The 17413-nt window shown below is 41.6% G+C and overlaps 1 protein-coding gene across 4 annotated transcripts in view; it reads right to left on the reverse strand.

The window, feature by feature from the left end:
- The window catches only part of LOC112058449 (uncharacterized), a 31215-nt gene that overhangs the window by 4616 nt on the left and 9186 nt on the right, over nucleotides 1-17413 (reverse strand). For 3 of the 4 annotated variants that reach the window (XM_052891624.1, XM_052891625.1, XM_052891623.1), the window contains exons 6-19: nucleotides 16361-16927; nucleotides 15201-15376; nucleotides 14082-14192; nucleotides 13304-13434; nucleotides 12852-12950; nucleotides 10556-12051; nucleotides 9790-10055; nucleotides 8688-8876; nucleotides 6982-7107; nucleotides 5828-5972; nucleotides 5240-5363; nucleotides 3550-3673; nucleotides 2258-2324; nucleotides 540-650 (exon numbers count right to left, since the gene is read on the reverse strand). In XM_052891624.1, the coding sequence (XP_052747584.1) occupies nucleotides 540-650; nucleotides 2258-2324; nucleotides 3550-3673; nucleotides 5240-5363; nucleotides 5828-5972; nucleotides 6982-7107; nucleotides 8688-8876; nucleotides 9790-10055; nucleotides 10556-12051; nucleotides 12852-12950; nucleotides 13304-13434; nucleotides 14082-14192; nucleotides 15201-15376; nucleotides 16361-16927 (3732 nt within the window). The remainder of the gene's footprint in view (nucleotides 1-539; nucleotides 651-2257; nucleotides 2325-3549; nucleotides 3674-5239; nucleotides 5364-5827; nucleotides 5973-6981; nucleotides 7108-8687; nucleotides 8877-9789; nucleotides 10056-10555; nucleotides 12052-12851; nucleotides 12951-13303; nucleotides 13435-14081; nucleotides 14193-15200; nucleotides 15377-16360; nucleotides 16928-17413) is intronic. The other variant, XM_052891626.1, reaches the window with a different exon arrangement.

The raw sequence follows: 17413 nt of genomic DNA on the forward strand, positions 1-17413 counted from the left end.
TCTCACCCGATGGTAAGTGATGATGCAATCTAAGACGGAAGCGGGCTAACTTGTTAGGAGGAGGATGACAATCCACACCCCTATCGGTTTCTACACGACATCGTACCGGATCGCTAAATCGCTTGACGGTACGTCTTAGTCGGTAGGTTGATAACTAGCCACGGCCGAAGCCTCCCACCAGCCTCCCACGGATATTCGTCCCATAAAGGTGTAGTCGTCATCAACCCATATTCGGCTCACTGCTGAGCTCGAGTCTCCTCTCAGAATGAGAGGGGTAAGGCCAATAGTCCACCACGCTGGCCCAATACGGATTGGCAGACTTCACACACGCAGAGAATTAAGATAATTCCCTGGAGGTTTCCTCACGATGTTTTTCTTCGCCGTTTGAGACACGTGATATTTAATTTCTTAAAATGCACACAGCTGAAAAGTTGGAGGTGCATGCCCCGGACCGGATTCGAACCCACACCCTCCGGAATTGGAGGCAGAGGTCATATCCACTGGGCTATCACGACCATAAAGGTGTACAGGATACTCACCAATGATGGAGGTCTTCTGCGGGTGTCCGTCCGTAGGCTGCGCGAACACTCTGGTGGGCGTGATCTTGGTGCCGACCGTGAGCGCCGGCGCCGGCGCGTTCTTCTGCAACGCCAGTACCAACACCATCAGAATATATTTGTTTACAACATAGTAGGGGAGCCGTAGAAGGGATGTTTGCAGTTACTCGGGCGAGGCAGATGAAGATAAGGGAGGAGAAACGGTGCACGTTGTTGATTATCTCCACCAAGTATGAGCCCTTAATACCTTAATATAGGTAGGTACGTTTAGGGCAACCAATAAAAAAAAAACACTCAACCAGCACGTCAGATTAAAATAAGGTAGTTGAGTTTATAGTTAAAATAGCAATGTGCATTCCAAAAATCTGAAGATTTGAGCGTAACGTAAAGGAATAGGAGGGTTCCAAAGTTACAAAATAAAACCTGTATATTTTAGTTCTCGAGTTACGAGCGCGAATAATTTTTTACTTATTTTGAAGGATCTCTTAATTATTTCCTTTTTTTTTCTGACAATTTCAGTAAGCTAAAATAATAAAAATTGCTTTTAAAATCTGTAGTTTTTTTTTCCACCGCTAAAAGAGAAAAAAGTAAATAACCTTTTTTTCTTCCTATGATTTAATCTACCAAATGCAATCGGTCCCCATAACACTCTAGTAACTGCAAATTTAGCATCCCGAACTCCCCTACTATCACAAACTGTCTGTCTGTACATATGTGTGAGTTTACCTCATCCCCCTCAAAACACAACAGAAAGTTTTGTTGGTGAATTTACGAGTATGTGTTATACATGAGGTCCATAGATACTTGGTCTGAGTCACACAAGCACAGAGTTAAGGATGATCCAGAGTGAGTCTTTACAAGCAGCGTGGTGAAGCCGGTGAAACCCATAAAAGCAAATGTCACGCGTCTCCTTGATTTTTGCATATACAAACTTTTTTCATAATTTGTATTTCAAAATTGAACACTAAGAACAATTACGTAAATTGAATAAAAAATTAATATAATGAATAATTACCAATAAAAAAATACTCCATCTTATTTCTTTTGCGTTTGTAAACAGTTTTTAAAATATTAAAAAAACACAAGACGCGATTTTTCTTGAATAACATTCAAAGTTACCGATGCGACGCTTCGTGTCGTACTGACTCGAGAATCTATTCTCTTTTGAATTTCGTATTTGGAGCGGCTACGACACCGTCGTATTCCGTGCGCTCTATCTGTTTAATCTGTGCACATAAGGGACCTCCGATTGAGCTTTGCATTTAGGGACCTACGCCTCAGTCGGTTGATAAACACAGGGTTAATGGGCATGCCTTGTGAAGTGTTGCTTTATTTGTACGATTGATTTACACTTACCATCAAGAGAGGCAAGTTTTCTGTATACCAAAATGTTTTTGACACTTAGAGAAGGTGATATTTTAATAACAGAAGGCCGCTGCCAACGATGGCCGAGATGTAACTAAGAACAGATTTATCTATACTAATATTATAAAGTTGAAGAGTTTGTTTGATTGAACGCCCTAATCTCAGGAACTAATGGTCCGATATGAAAAATTCTTTCAGTGTTAGATAGCCCATTTATCGAGGAAGGCTATAGGCTATATATTATCCCTATATATATTCCTACGGGAACGAAAAACCACGCGGGTGTAACCGCACGGCATCAGCTAGTGATGATATAAAATCCTGAGACCAACTTACTGGGAGATTTTCAGTACCAGGTTGCAATCTTCTATCCAACACGTTCCCATTCTCGCTGGTGTTGTCCTGTAATGTACAAATATATATTTTTCTCAAACATGCTTGGAAATTTGAATATTATCTTGACCACCTTCTTCGAGATAAATCAATCTTGCTGTACTGGTCAAGCAGCGGCCAGCAAAAGCGTCGTGTAATTAAAAAATGGAACGATCACTCCGCAACATGGCGACCAAAGAGGTAACTTATCAAAAGTTTAATATAAATTTCGAACTGACTTGCACATAGCCTCGTTGGAAGCCTTGGCCGCAACTAGGCATTGACGGACTTACGTATGCGTGACTCGGCTTCGCCTCGGCCCACATTCACACTTTCGTCCATCAATGCCTCTTTTGTCGGCCGCTAAATGTGCCATTACTGCACTCTTTCCCAATAGCTAAAGCAATAGACATTTTAACAAATGGTTGTTCTCTACTTTCGCAGTAGAACTGGCTGCAGTTGGCCGAGGGTTGCTCTGACACTAGATGTGGGCTACTTTCGCGTATAGGACATATTATTATGTCTATTTTATATTATACAACTTAATCACATAGGCACATGATTAAAACGTGTGTAATTTATTTTATATAATTAGTTATCTATAATATATTCTAATAATTCATTCAAACGTCATTAATTCTATTTAACATAAGCATGCGTTGGAAGTTCATGTAATTATTTAATATTATAGATATTTAGCGCGCGGCCTTTGTGTTTTTTTTTTTTATTCTTTACAAGTTAGCCCTTGACTACAATCTCACCTGATGGTAAGTGATGATGCAGTCTAAGATGGAAGCGGGCTAACTTGTTAGGAGGAGGATGAAAATCCACACCCCTTTCGGTTTCTACACGGCATCGTACCGGAACGCTAAATCGAGCTAGCCACGGCAGAAGCCTCCCACCAGCCAGACCTGGACAAATTAAGAAAATCTGCCCAGCCGGGGATCGAACCCAGGACCTCCGTTTTGTAAATCCACGCATACCACTGCGCCACAGAGGCAGTCAAAATTCAGAAAAAAAGTCAGAGTGCGTACAATTGTACATTACAACTCACACTAGCCTACTAGCTAAGTGTACACCATTGTTTCTCGTGTTCTATGTACCTACTCTTGTGAAATTTATGTGTGCCTGTGCTATAATAAACTTTCTTCTGTGCATCTCGCTATCTTTCACTCACTCTCCTTCTGACTTCAACTTGATCTATCAAGACTTTTACATCAGAAACCCTCAAACATCGCTATAACGCTATACTCACGGTGCTCCTCTGCTGCGCGCACACGGCGTAGTGCTGCGTCCAGTGCGAGCGCTGGCACGAGTAGTCGCAGTACGACGTGTTCCAGCAGCAGTAGAACTGCGCCTCCTGGCTGCAGTTGGCGCACCTGGGAACAGAGAGTTGTTTGAACAAATTGTAATGGAGTGTACGGAACCCAACCAGCACAGCAAGGAATCCACCACTCCCACATAACGAGAACATTCTCGAAGCCAGCTGCCGGCGCAGACTACGTCGGGCTGATGATTCATAACACAGTATATAAACCGAGTCCAGGCGTCATTCGGCCCTGGACGCAGGCCAACACCTGCCTGGACGGAGTGCGGCTATCCCTCAGACCAATTATAGAAGGACCTGTATCGCACTCATAGTCTCGAACAAAATTGTCTGTCATTTTCTGAGGAAAACGAGCTTAAATTTGGTATATATCTTACACTAAACTAGAAGTTTGTGCCCGTTTTTTTAAACTCATTAATTCATTAACCGACGAACACGATTACAGCTATTTAACATCTATTATATAGAGACAGTTTTTATAATCGGATTAGATCGTTGATCATATACTTTGACAGAAAAGTAACGTCTGCCAACTGCCTATACAATAATTGGTCTGAGGGCTATCCACATCGTTAGTGCATCCTGTGTCTAGGGGCCGATGCCCACGGCGCGTCCGAAGCCCCTTCACCGCAAAAGGGGTCGCACTGTACGAACGCACACAAATAGAATAGTAGTAGTATAGTCAAGTAAGAGTCAAAATTAAGCGATTACGATAGTGTACAAACTTCGCTCAATTTACGATAGTAGTCGGTTTTTGCGCCCCAAACAAACGATGCAAAGTAAGTTCTGAAAGTGGGTTCCTCTCGCGAGATTAAAACTTCGACTAACTTTCTCAAGGGCTTCATCAAAGCATCGAAACTGTATGGGAGGTGGGTATTTTTTTAAATCTTTACAAGTTAGCCCTTGCTTACAATCTCACCTGATGGTAAGTGATGATGCAATCTAAGATGGAAGCGGGCTAACTTGTTAGGAGGATGAAAATCCACACTCCTTTCGGTCCACAATCGCTTGGCGGTACGTCTTTGTCGGTAGGGTGGTAACTAGCCACGGCCGAAGTCTCCCACCAGCCAAAAAGGGTATTTAATGTTAGTGGCGAGCACTTTATATATGCAAAAATATAGCACTGCCTACCCTAAGGACTCACTAAAAACTAATGTTGGACCACAGAATACACAGTTAGGACAAGAAATTTTCCAACTTTTCCTCATTCATCATCATTATCAACCCATATTTGGTTTGGGTTCGATCTGTGGTTCCAGCTGAAAATCAGTGCTACATGCCCTGATTCAAATGGTCACATACCATTATGCTGAGCTGGGGCCATTTTCTGGGTTATGCCACACATCGCAAGGTATTATCCTGTATGACTCGCTGTACTGGAGATATTGTGATGTGTGGCATAATTTCTAAATAAACGCATTTTTTATGTTCATTCATTTATATTTAATTTCTTAAAAGGCACACAGTTGCAAACTTGGAGGTGCATGCCCCGGACCGAATTCAAACCCACAGCCTCCGGAATCGGAGGCAGAGCTCATATCCACTGGGCTATCACAGCTCATAGTGCACGCCCTAGTTAAAAACCTTAAGCACACTGTTGTTTAAGGTCAAGACTCACCACTGCTTCGTCTTGGCCGCCTTCACAGCCGCCTCGAGCTCCACTTGCGCCACGCGTCGCATCTCGCTCACTGTGCGCGTCTTTTCCTTCTCGAACGCGACGCGCATTTCTGTTGTCATCAGTTCTGAAATAAATGTGGTCATGTTTACTACATTTTATTCATCATTACTGCGTTGCTAGCAAAGACCTATGGTTCCGAGACTCGGTCGCTAACTATGGGCCTCATAAGAAGGCTCAGAGTCACACAGCGGGCGATGGAACGAGCTATGTTAGGAGTATCTCTGCATGATCAAATCAGAAATGAGGAGATCCGCAGAAGAACCAAAGTCACCGACATAGCTCAACGTGTCGCGAAGCTGAAGAGGCAATGGGCGGGGCACATAGTTCGAAGAGCCGATGATCAAGGGTCCCAAGGTGCTGGAATGGCGACCTCGCACCAGGTGGACTGACGACATCAAGCGAATCGCAGGTATTCGCTGGATGCAGGTGGCTCAGTATGATGTTTGGAAGTCCCTACAAAAGGCCTATGTCCTGCAGTGGACATCCATCGGCTGATATGATGATGATGATGATGATGATATATCTTACCATATGTGTGCATCAACTCATTGACCTCTTGCTGATGCTTCCACTTGGACTGTTCGAGCTGCGCCTTCAATATGGTCGCCTGCGATACGGGGTCATCCATCTTCTCGAGCGTGTCTTCCAAGAGATTTCTGAAGAAATCCGCTAACTGGATAACAAAAAACATATTATTTACTAGCGGACGCCCGCGACTTCATTCGTTAATGAATTTTTCCGGGATCAAAAGTATTCTTTGTATTTCAGCCACATCGCTTCAGTAGCCGCAGCGCAAAGGAGGAACCAAGATGGATGAAGGTCGATTCTAATACGGATCTTAGATATTGTTCTTTATGTTTATAGGATGCAAAAATTTTAATGTACTTTTTCGTCACTAACAACGAAGTTGCCATGGAAACGAACGATGTCACAGCGCTGAAACTTTACAGAAGTCACGTACAGGACTTCATCGAAGCGTCAAAGCGATTGGTGTATATTTAAGTGGCTTTAACATCATGGGCTGATATACCATGAGGTGTGTGCCACATATATTCGTACCTCCTCTATAGCAAACGATGTTAGTGTTCTAACCAATGATAATTATATACTATAGATCGCTTACGTACCTACGAAATCACCGCAAAAAGTGATCCGAATAATAGGCTACAACACTAAGCGCATGCATGCACAATTTTGTCTTTAATTCCATTATATATTTATGTATATATAGTTTTTACACTTCCTGAACACACAACTCGACATTGTAGACGATATTTAAAGTAATATTTGTTTAAATAACGTTCGTCGTTCACCACATCTAACATTAAGTTGGCTATAAATTTACTCTTATGAGCGCCTCAAATAAAAAAAAAATCAAAAATCATTTATTTCAAGTAGGCTCAGTTTACAAGCACTTTTGACACGTCAGTTGACTATTTGTAAAGATTCTACCACCGGTTCGGAAGGCAGGTTCTGCTGAGAAGATACCGGCAAGAAACTCAACAGTTGCTCTTTTGAAAAAGTCATGCAATATTATAATGTACAATTGATAACAATTACAATTTCTTATAGTTTTATTTCCTGTGTGAAGGTGGAAGCTGATCCAATGGCCTCCAAGCGCTTTTATCTTTAATCATGTGCTAGTAACACATCTAACAGTATTTAATATCATTGGTTCTAACCTTGACAGCGTTCTGGCTCAACTTGGCGGTCACCGGTCCAGCAGTGGACGGCACGGGGATGTTGCCGGCGGGCGCGGAGGGGTCCAAGGGGTTCACCAGCGGGGGACGCTGCTGCAAGCGCGGCAGCTGAAACACATTTATTGACGATTGGCATTTTACTTAGCTATCTTGCGATCAGGCCCTGTAGCCAAGTGGCACGTCGATTCTCTTTCTACAATCGCAAACGCTTCGAAAACTAGAAAAATGTATGGGAATGACAGATCTTTTATTCTTTACAAGTTAGCCCTTGACTACAATTTCACCTGATGGTAAGTGATGATGCAATCTAAGATGGAAGCGGGCTAACATGTTAGGAGGAGGATGAAAATCCACACCCCTTTCGGTTTCTACACGGCATCGTACCGGAACGCTAAATCGCTTGGCGGTACGTCTTTGCCGGTAGGGTGGTAACTAGCTACGGCCGAAGCCTCCCACCAGCCAGACCTGGACAAATGAAGAAAATCTCAATCTGCCCAGCCGGGGATCGAACCCAGGACCTCCGTCTTGTAAATCCACCGCGCATGCCACTACGCCACGGAGGCCGTCAAATGTGACATGACCTGTCGATAGCAAATCGACGCGCCACTTGGCTACAGGGGCTGTAGGCGTAGCATGCATCAACGATACATCTCGTGAAGCGAAACAACACACGTAGAGCCGACCGATTGTCGACCAATAGCGGCGGAGTTGGACCAGAGTCATCTCTGTCGTCCAAACGCAATGAAAGAGATAGCGGTATTTTCCGCTACATCGTCATTAGTTGAAAGTCCATTTCTCTTCACAAGATTATTTCATTGGTGGCATGTTACCGCCACAGGTAACAAAAACTTAAACATATCAAGTCAGTAGGCCTAAGATGCACGCCACGACATACATCGTAAAGAGGAAAACACAATCGACCAATAGCGGCAGAGTTGAAAAATTGACCTCTTTCGATCCTGCCACTAACCGAATCAACGAGAGCAATATTTTTTAGTCCGTCGCTATTGTTCGAAATTTGTCTTTCACTCGTCTCGAGATATGCATACAGATAACAGAAAAACGTGTGCATCTCGGGACGCTCGACAGAAGTGATAACTTAAACCTGCTGTCGTATGCGTGAGAGAAAGGGGAAGCCAGACAAAGTGGCGCCGTAACGCGTTACGTTACGATGCGGTTCAAGGTCCGTTTATATCTACAGACAATTAGCGTGCCAGACACGTGCCGTGGCAGACAAAATAATACTCTTCTATACATTGTTTATTAACGTATTTATAAATATCGTAACGCGACCGCGTAGACGTTGACAGACACGGGCGCCCGGCCAGTATTCGCGGAAAGATTGTTTTGTCTGTAAGGTTCATGTCTGAACTAAAATTGACAGCGTCTTACACAAATGACAATAAAGATCGCCATCACCAAATGATCAAATGAGCGTCATTAAGACATTAGCGCCGCGTCTGGGGGACTTCTTTCATGAAAAGGACTTTATATGTCTCTAGCTACCTGCTGGGCAGTGTGAATAGACGGTGTCTGTGGGTGTCTGCCACGCTACTTGTCTGTGGGTGTCTGCCACGCTACTTGTCTGTGACGCACTGTGTTTGTAGGTATAAACAGACCTTAACCCTTCCATAAGAATTCATCACTTCAAAACTGAAACAAATCAAGTCATACAATGTTTTACTCACCTCAACAGTGTTGTCGCTAGTATTGTTCGTATTACTAGTGTTGTTGTTGTTGTTGTTGTTGTTGCTGTTGTTGTTGTTGGCTAACAACTGCGTGGTCGGCAGTAAGGAGAGCGGGTTGGTGGGCGCCATGGACACGAACTGCGGATTGCGTTCCGCTAGGCCGTTGACGACTGGAGGGGATGACGTGCCCTGAAAGTTAAGTAAGCGTAAACAACTCAACGGTAAAGGGGGGTGCGCACACAGAGAGGTGGAGGGTCTAAAGGGGCCGTACTCATCACCGATACCACCACCACTCCAAACAGCAGACGGGTAGCAGCAACGGTGATTGTACCATCATTCTTCAGTAGATGAAACACCTCGAGCAGTAGGACTTGTGACCTTGGGTTTAGGTTTATGGGATCCCTTTATAATGCATTGACACTAACCTTTCCTGACTGACATGTTCTCCATGCTCACACTAAACAATTTATGATCAATAATTACAACACAAAACATTATTAATATACATAGAATAAGAAGGGGGGGTTATTATATCATAGCGGATTACTATTAGCATATTTTTGATGGCGCGCACTGCGAATAAACGCACGCATTTAGTCGTATATCTGAAAACGCAAAAAATGTAGAACAGTTTTCTATAGAACCGGAAGATTTAGCGATTTTTTCAGAGATTTATTTTGTGCTAAAAAAAAATAATTAGTCTGTTGTGGGCTCGTCTCGGACTAAGGCGCGATTGGAACCCTCGTAACTTTAATTTTAAGTTTACGACTAATTATTATCCGCATTATCATATAACTAGCTGATGCCGCGCAGTTCCACCTGCGTGGTCTCCGTTCTCGTAGGAATCCGGGGATAATATATAGCCTTCCTCAATAAATAGGCTATCTAACACTGAAAGAATTTTTCAAATCGGACCAGTAGTTCCTGAGATTAGCGCGTTCAAACTCTTCAGGTTTATAATATTAAGTATAGATATTATTGCCTGAAATTTAAAAATGCTTGTAAACTAAGCGAGTAATAATTGAAATATATGAATTATGACATGGTTTTAGTCTCCAATAGTAAGTATATGGTGGTAAGTACATTATATTATTATACTTACGTCGCCTCCAACAGACATCATGGGTTGTAAGCTGAAAGTCCATTGTCCATTTACAGAAGTGATCAAAGGCACCGTGTGCACCGTAGTGGGCACTTGTCCGACGATGGGCACTTGCCCAATGTTGGGCATCGGCCCAGCGTTGGGCACGCATATCGCGTTGCTGTGTACGTTGGTCGCTACTGTTGTCATGGGCTTCGATGTGGCCACTGTTAGAGATGTATTTGGCAAAGATAATTGTGTTATTTGAGTGTTGACTGCAGTTTTGGCTGTAAAATAGAAATAATTTATTCAAAATTTTTTTTTTAATTATTATTTTGTGTGCATTTATATAAATAAATGCACACAAAATAATAAAATTCGCTATCAAAGCATTAAATACTCATGTCCATTCTAAAAACGGTTGCCTTAAGGAGGAAATTAAAAAAAAGAAAGAAAATAGTTTTATGCACTTCTCCATTAAAACTTGAATTTTGTCAAATGTGTATATTACAAGAGTATATTAAAGTGGGTGGATAATTGTGCTTTTGAGTATATAATATATTTGCTTGATTCTTAAATATTATTGCACAATATTTGTATTTACGAGTGCAATCTTTGTCTATGCAGAAACTATTTCTCAACATTTAAAATTTTTGTTGATGTTGAAACTAACAATTACGTCAAAACATTAATCGGTTCTCAATCTCGTGTAAAAGAGAATTTAGAACTACCAAGTTGAGTGATATTGTGGCCATAATTAAAAAAAAAATAGACAAAATCTACTTACATATACTTGTTGGTGCTTGTGGTCTAATATTTGGCGTGTTCAGATTTCCATTAACATTTACAGGACGGGAAGTCCTCTGCGTCGGCGCCTGTGTAGTCGGCGGCTGTATGGGAATATACACCATAGAATTTTTCCCATTCAACTCTGACCGTTCTTTGTCTTTCCTCGGCTGAGGGAAAGTTTTCCGAGCCCTTATTCTTACTTCCGTAGTTTTCGTTACAGCCTTCTGAGCGACAGGTGAGATGACAACTTTATTGATCCTCACATCGCGTAAGTTCGCTGTAGTGACAGGATTCACGGGTCGCAACTGGAAGGCTTTCATCAAATCCATCTTCTCCACTTGTCTGTCTGCATCGTCGAAGTCCATCGGTTCGCTCTTCACCTCCACTTCTACAGTCTCCCTCTGCTTCTCTTCTGGGGGTGCAGGTGGTGACGTCATCCTAGCAAACGACCGGACGCCCACCCTACCCACTTTTGGCTTATCCTCAGTCCTTAACTTCTGCAATTTGTCCACAGCTTCTTTCATGTTGCGAACGTTGTCCGAACTGGTTGGCGTGAATACGTTCAATGCACTACTTGCTGATACAGTTATTTCAACTGTTTTTGGAGTTGTTGTTGTTTTAGGTGTTGCAGTTGTTTTAGGAGTTGTAGTTGTTTTAGTAGTTGTGTTGCTACTCTGAGCTGTTGTGGACAAACTGCGCACGCTAGTTATTGTTGGAAGCGCTGCAATAATTTTCTTAGCGGACTCTCGAGCCAAAGCTGCCAAGCTTGTATTGTCATCAATCTGCATCAATTTCTCAGACTTCTCTGTACTGTTCTTTATCTTTTCGATAGGCTCGGGTACAATTTCTTTAACCTTTTCTTTAGGTGTAACATCTTTAATTTTATCTTTTGTTGAACTTGAACTATCTTTATTGTTTTTCTTTTCAATAACTTTTTCTTCTTTTGAAAGTTCGCTTGAATTATGCGATCTATTCCTCGAACTACGTTTTTGTTGTTTGTTAACGTTTTCTTGTTTATCGTGTTTAGTTTTCTCTGATTTGTTGGGTTTGTGCTTAGGGGTTATTGCTTTTTCCTCTTTTTCTTTTGGTGTACTGGTTCTGCTTGATCTAACTTTTGACTTCACCTTAATTGGCGTTGATGTAACCATTTTATTTGTATCTAATGGATCACTAGTAGAAACTTCCTTTTCTACTTCTTTACTGATAAGGGGTTCCGTGGCAACAACTTCATCGTTTGTCTTTTCAACCGCATTATCAATTAAATTGTTATTCGATAAATTGTCTTCAATATTTATTTTGTCTTTGGTTGTTTCTTCTGCGTTTTCCGATTTATGGTCATCTTGAACTTTTTCGCTTTCCACTTTTTTCTTTTTTTCTTTTGAATTGGACATTATTGTTATAACTGCTTCTTCGAGTCCGGATCTTCGTCGTTTTCTAGACGACTCTTTCTCTTTTTTTGACACATTTTGTTCATCAACCTCCATTGGCGATTGCCTGTAAATAATTCAAAAGTGCATTTTACTATATGTTGAATAATCAAAAACATTATGTGATTTTGTACTTTATTTCAATTCATATAGAATGAATACTAGGCCAGGGTTTGTAACCATGTAGCACGTCGATTCTCTTTCTTCGAATTACAATCAAAAATTAAAAAATAATCGCTTCGAAAATTAAAAAATAACATTCGTAATTGATAGGTCATGTGATCAAGTTATTGTCATTCCAATTTTTAGTTTTCGAAGCGTTTGTGGAAAGAGAATCGACGTGCCACATGGCTACAGGCCCATACAATACGGTATATTATTATTTAATATAATGGTACAGATTAAAGAATAATAGCAGATAGAGCGCACGGAACACTGCGGTGTCGTAGCCGTTCCAAATAAAAAAAAAACAAAAACGAATAAATCCTCAAGTCAGTACAACACGAAGCGTTGCATCAGTAATTTTCGATATTATTCAAGAAAAATATCGTCTTATGTTTTTATATATTTTAAAAATTGGTTTCTAGAACTAAAGAAACAAGATGGAAGTATTTTTTTATTGGTAATTATTGATATTAATTTACGTAATTGTAGTTAGTGTTAAATTTTGAAATACAAATTATGAAAAACGTTTGTATAAACGGTTTCTTTATGGGTTTCACCGGCTTCTCCACGCTACTTGTAAACTCATTCTGGATCATTCTTTATTCTGTATATAATGGTTTCATATAATTTTGGTCCATCTCCATCTCCAAGTAAGGATCAATTTGAGATACTTTTCAAAAAAAATTATGTTTCATAACTCACTTATCAATAGAGAAGTCGCCTTTCGCTTTTGTAACTTCAGTATCATCTGTAACTTTTTTAGGTGTACCCGCCTTTCCTTCGTCATTTTCACTGAACTCACTGAAATGTTTAAAATATACATTGACTTCTTATAATAAATGGACACACAATTATGTAGAAAATTTCACTTAAAAACTGGCCAATTTTGCTTTGACAGCTCTCGAATTATTGGTAAAGAAAACTATACCTAAAGGCCTTTAAATACAGTACGATATTCAATAAAATCCCAATTCAGAGCAAATTCAACCTTAAGGAATGAGTTTATAGGTTGAATTTGCAAATGCGACTACTTGTATTGAGTGCCAAGAATTTGTGTTTGGCACTCATTGAGTGGGGACGTTTTTTGGTCGCTGATTAGTACATCCACTTTTTGATAGAAGATCGATTAAAATATAAGAAACTCGTCAGCTTACCCTTCATTGTTAATGGAACTTTTCGAGCTTTTTGAGTTTGATCGAACTCTCCTCTCTTTTACGGTACTGGGGGAGGATTCTCCTGGTTTATCTTTTACTTGGGATCTTACTTCACCATCGAATGTCGGTATCTGAGGCAATACAAATTCGTTACAACCAAAATTATGGGTCACCAAAACATCGTAAACTATTTAATAAAATATATTATTTTGATTGAATACAGATGTCATTGTTGCAACATCTAATGAGGAACATCATCGATATAGGGCCCTGACTGGCAATTATCTATCTCGGTTTAAGATCCAAAACACAAGCCAATATATCGTTTTCATCGTATTTTCGTTTTGGAGATCATCCAGTTTTGTTTTTCAACGAAATCATAATAATTATCATCATTTTACGTAAAGTGGCGTTAGTATAGTAGTGTCAGTAGCAAGTTGTAACGTTATTTTAAAGAAAAACCGTTAATTACCATAACTTCGTTAAATAATCATGTTAAATGGTCGTAAAAGCAAAAATCACTGCCACTTGATGTAAAATAATCTTGTCAAGGTCATTTTTAGTTGCAATAATAATATAAGACAATCGCAAAATCAAAGATACACTGATAAACGATGTTTTCAATCGTACACTGAGAAACACAATTGGCATGCTGACAACCTGTTGCTTGAATACCCAAGTCGAGCGTATTTTATTTATATATTGTTTGTGAACACATTTTAATACGCAATATCAAAAATGTTAAAGACACAATAAAAGAGAGACAAATATATCTTACCATCATTTTAAGCTGTTCAGACAATTTTGTGGGATCAAAAGGCGTTTTGAATGGTGCATGTTTAAATTGGCCATATTTACGCGATATGTTACGGATATGATCTTCCGCCTCCTGAAAAAACAATTTAATAAGTACATTAAATAACAGCCTGCGGGTCCCCGATATCTAACGTCACCCAGACGTGGGTTTTCTAACTCACGATCTTGGGAGCGTCCGGACTGATTCACTCAGGTCACGGTTATCCCGAATGGCCCTCTAAGCCGAGGTCCGATTGTCATAGGAGATGCCCTTAGAGTCGTTTCGTCCTCTATCTTTATTTCAGCCTTCGGGTCTCATCAGGCTATGCTTCTGCGCTCGCCCAAATCCCCCGGTGACGCCGTAGCGGTCCCACATGGAGCCATCGGCACTTACTCAACACGAAAACAAAGACAGCCTGCGGCCTAATCAGTGTAGTTCCTCTTTCCATGGGGCTAAGGGGATAAAATATAGCCTACTAACGGACGCCCGTAACATCGTTCACGTGGAATTCAGTTTATCACAAATCCCTCAGAAACCATGAATTTCTCCGAGATAAAAAGTAGCGTATGTTATGTATTCCGAGTAAAATTTATTTCCATTCTAAATTACAGCCAAATCGATTGAGTAACCGCAGCGTAAAGGGGGAACAAACATACACACTTTCCCACAATCTTTCGCCTTTATAATATGATAAACTGAACTCATAAATATAATTATTATTGATAAAAAAAAGTAGATCCAGAGATTATCCTCCACAACTATACAAACATTAACACTTTATATCATGTATTTGTATATGTTATGTATGTATATACATTTAGTATAGATTAAGATCTGTGTGATGCGAGTGTCTATTTTTTGTACTGTGGAAACTTTGACTTTTTTAACAGCAATCCCAAGTACTCGAAATAAATGATGTAAATGAAATAGATTATAGATTGAAATACCCTGGTAAATTGGTCAAATGTACAAGGTTTCCTGGGGCAATAATAGGTACAAAATAGAAAATTTCATCTTCAATATAGATTATGTCCTCAGGGTAGGTACTGGGTAGGTAGATTTAGTAAGTACAAAAAAAATATAGATAGAGAAACCGCTTACTTGCATGCTTTCCAATATATCCGTACGTTTGGCTTTGAAATTGTTTGGATCCTTTTCACAGTAGAGGAAACAATCCCTGGCGGGCACCCAGGCGCGGTCGTGGGCTCCGAAGAATCTAACGTCGACCAAACCCTGGCTGTTTACTGACATCCCCTTCGCCGGCCAATATGGGAAACCTATAGAAGACGGTAAACATATTATAATCAAAAATAGGCACATTCTAGTTTCTCAACGTGCGGGCCTTAAAATGAACATGAGTAAGACGAAGATCATGTCTAATGCTCATGTACCGCTTCACCCAGTTATTGTTGAGGACTCTGCGCTCGAAATCGTAGACGAATATATATACCTAAAGTATTTTTCAGATAGCGTATGGTGACAGTTGCCTTAAGACGTTCATAATACGTACTATTATCGTGAATCGCGGCAAACTTTTAAGAGTAAAACGAACTGTCACCGTACCCATGCTATCTGAGAAACGCTATATGACGCACAGTCCAGTTAAGTCCAAATTCGAGAAAGAGGTGAATCCAGCTCGGCTGGGCAGCGTTTGGGAAACTACCGACATCTTTCGTCCGAAATTCCTCAGTGCCTGTAGTCGAAAGTCTTCGAACAGTGCGTGTTGCCAGTGATGACCTACGGATCCGAGACTTGGTCGCTTACTATGGGCCTTAATAGTCACTCAGCAGGCGGTGGAGCGAGCTATGCTTGGAGTTTCTCTGCGTGATCAAATCAGACATGAGGAGATCCGCAGACGAACCAAAGTCACTGACATAGTTCAGCGAGTCGTGAAGTTGAAGTGGCAATGGACAGGCCACATAGTTCCGCCGATGCGTAGTTAGCCGATGGACGTTGGGGTCCCAAGTTACTGAAATGGCGACCACCCACTAGGTGGACCGAGGATATCAAGCGGGTTGCAGGGAGTCGCTGGATGCTGGCGGCTCGAGACCGTTGTGTTTGGAAGTCCATGCAAGAGGCCTATGTCCAGCAGCACGCCTTGATCTCGCCATCTCCCGTCAGTACGATACCTTTGAGTTTAGCCCACAGCAGCATGTGCGGAGTGGAGCACACGTCGGTGAACCACGTGGGGCGCCGCGCGTGCGCCACCATGTAACACTCGGGGCACGCCTCGATCTCGCCATCTCCCGTCAGTACGATACCTTTGAGTTTAGCCCACAGCAGCATGTGCGGAGTGGAGCACACGTCGGTGAACCACGTGGGGCGCCGCGCGTGCGCCGCCATGTAACACTCGGGGCACGCCTCGATCTCGCCATCTCCCGTCAGTACGATACCTTTGAGTTTAGCCCACAGCAGCATGTGCGGAGTGGAGCACACGTCGGTGAACCACGTGGGGCGCCGCGCGTGCGCCGCCATGTAACACTCGGGGCACGCCTCGATCTCGCCATCTCCCGTCAGTACGATACCTTTGAGTTTAGCCCACAGCAGCATGTGCGGAGTGGAGCACACGTCGGTGAACCACGTGGGGCGCCGCGCGTGCGCCGCCATGTAACACTCGGGGCACGCCTCGATCTCGCCATCTCCCGTCAGTACGATACCTTTGAGTTTAGCCCACAGCAGCATGTGCGGAGTGGAGCACACGTCGGTGAACCACGTGGGGCGCCGCGCGTGCGCCGCCATGTAACACTCGGGGCACGCCTCGATCTCGCCCATCTCGGCGCGGCACGAGCGCACCAGCGCGCGCGCCACACCCGTTAGCTTGGATTGCACTGGAACGCACACAAGCGAGCCTTACAGTAATCGTATAATAGCAATCCAAGAATCCAAGGTGGTGTGTATTATACATCATAAATTCCTTATATGTACCTACCATAAAGCGTAATTTTTTTATTTTATTCAGGGCAGTAATGGTACTACTTTTTTGCCTCATGTAGAAGAAGATTACTAAGTAGCCAGAAAGTTTAGACGTTTAGACAATTTTAAGGGTAGTAATAAATGCGAGCTTATAACAATATTCTTTGAATTTTAGCTCAATTCTTTATATTTTCTGAAGGATAGTACTAAAAATCATATTATTATTAAACAGGCACTTCGCTGTGCAAATGCTTCACAAGATATTCTTAAAAATGTTATAAATGTAAACACTGCAATGCATATAAATAAATACATACAAACGGAAATATTCAATGTCTTTTTTAAAATCGGTTTAAAGAATAATAATTCCAATTAGAAAGTTAAAACAAATAAAAAGTTTA

The sequence above is a fragment of the Bicyclus anynana genome, chromosome 4 (assembly GCF_947172395.1).
Source record: "Bicyclus anynana chromosome 4, ilBicAnyn1.1, whole genome shotgun sequence".
NCBI lineage: Eukaryota > Metazoa > Arthropoda > Insecta > Lepidoptera > Nymphalidae > Bicyclus > Bicyclus anynana.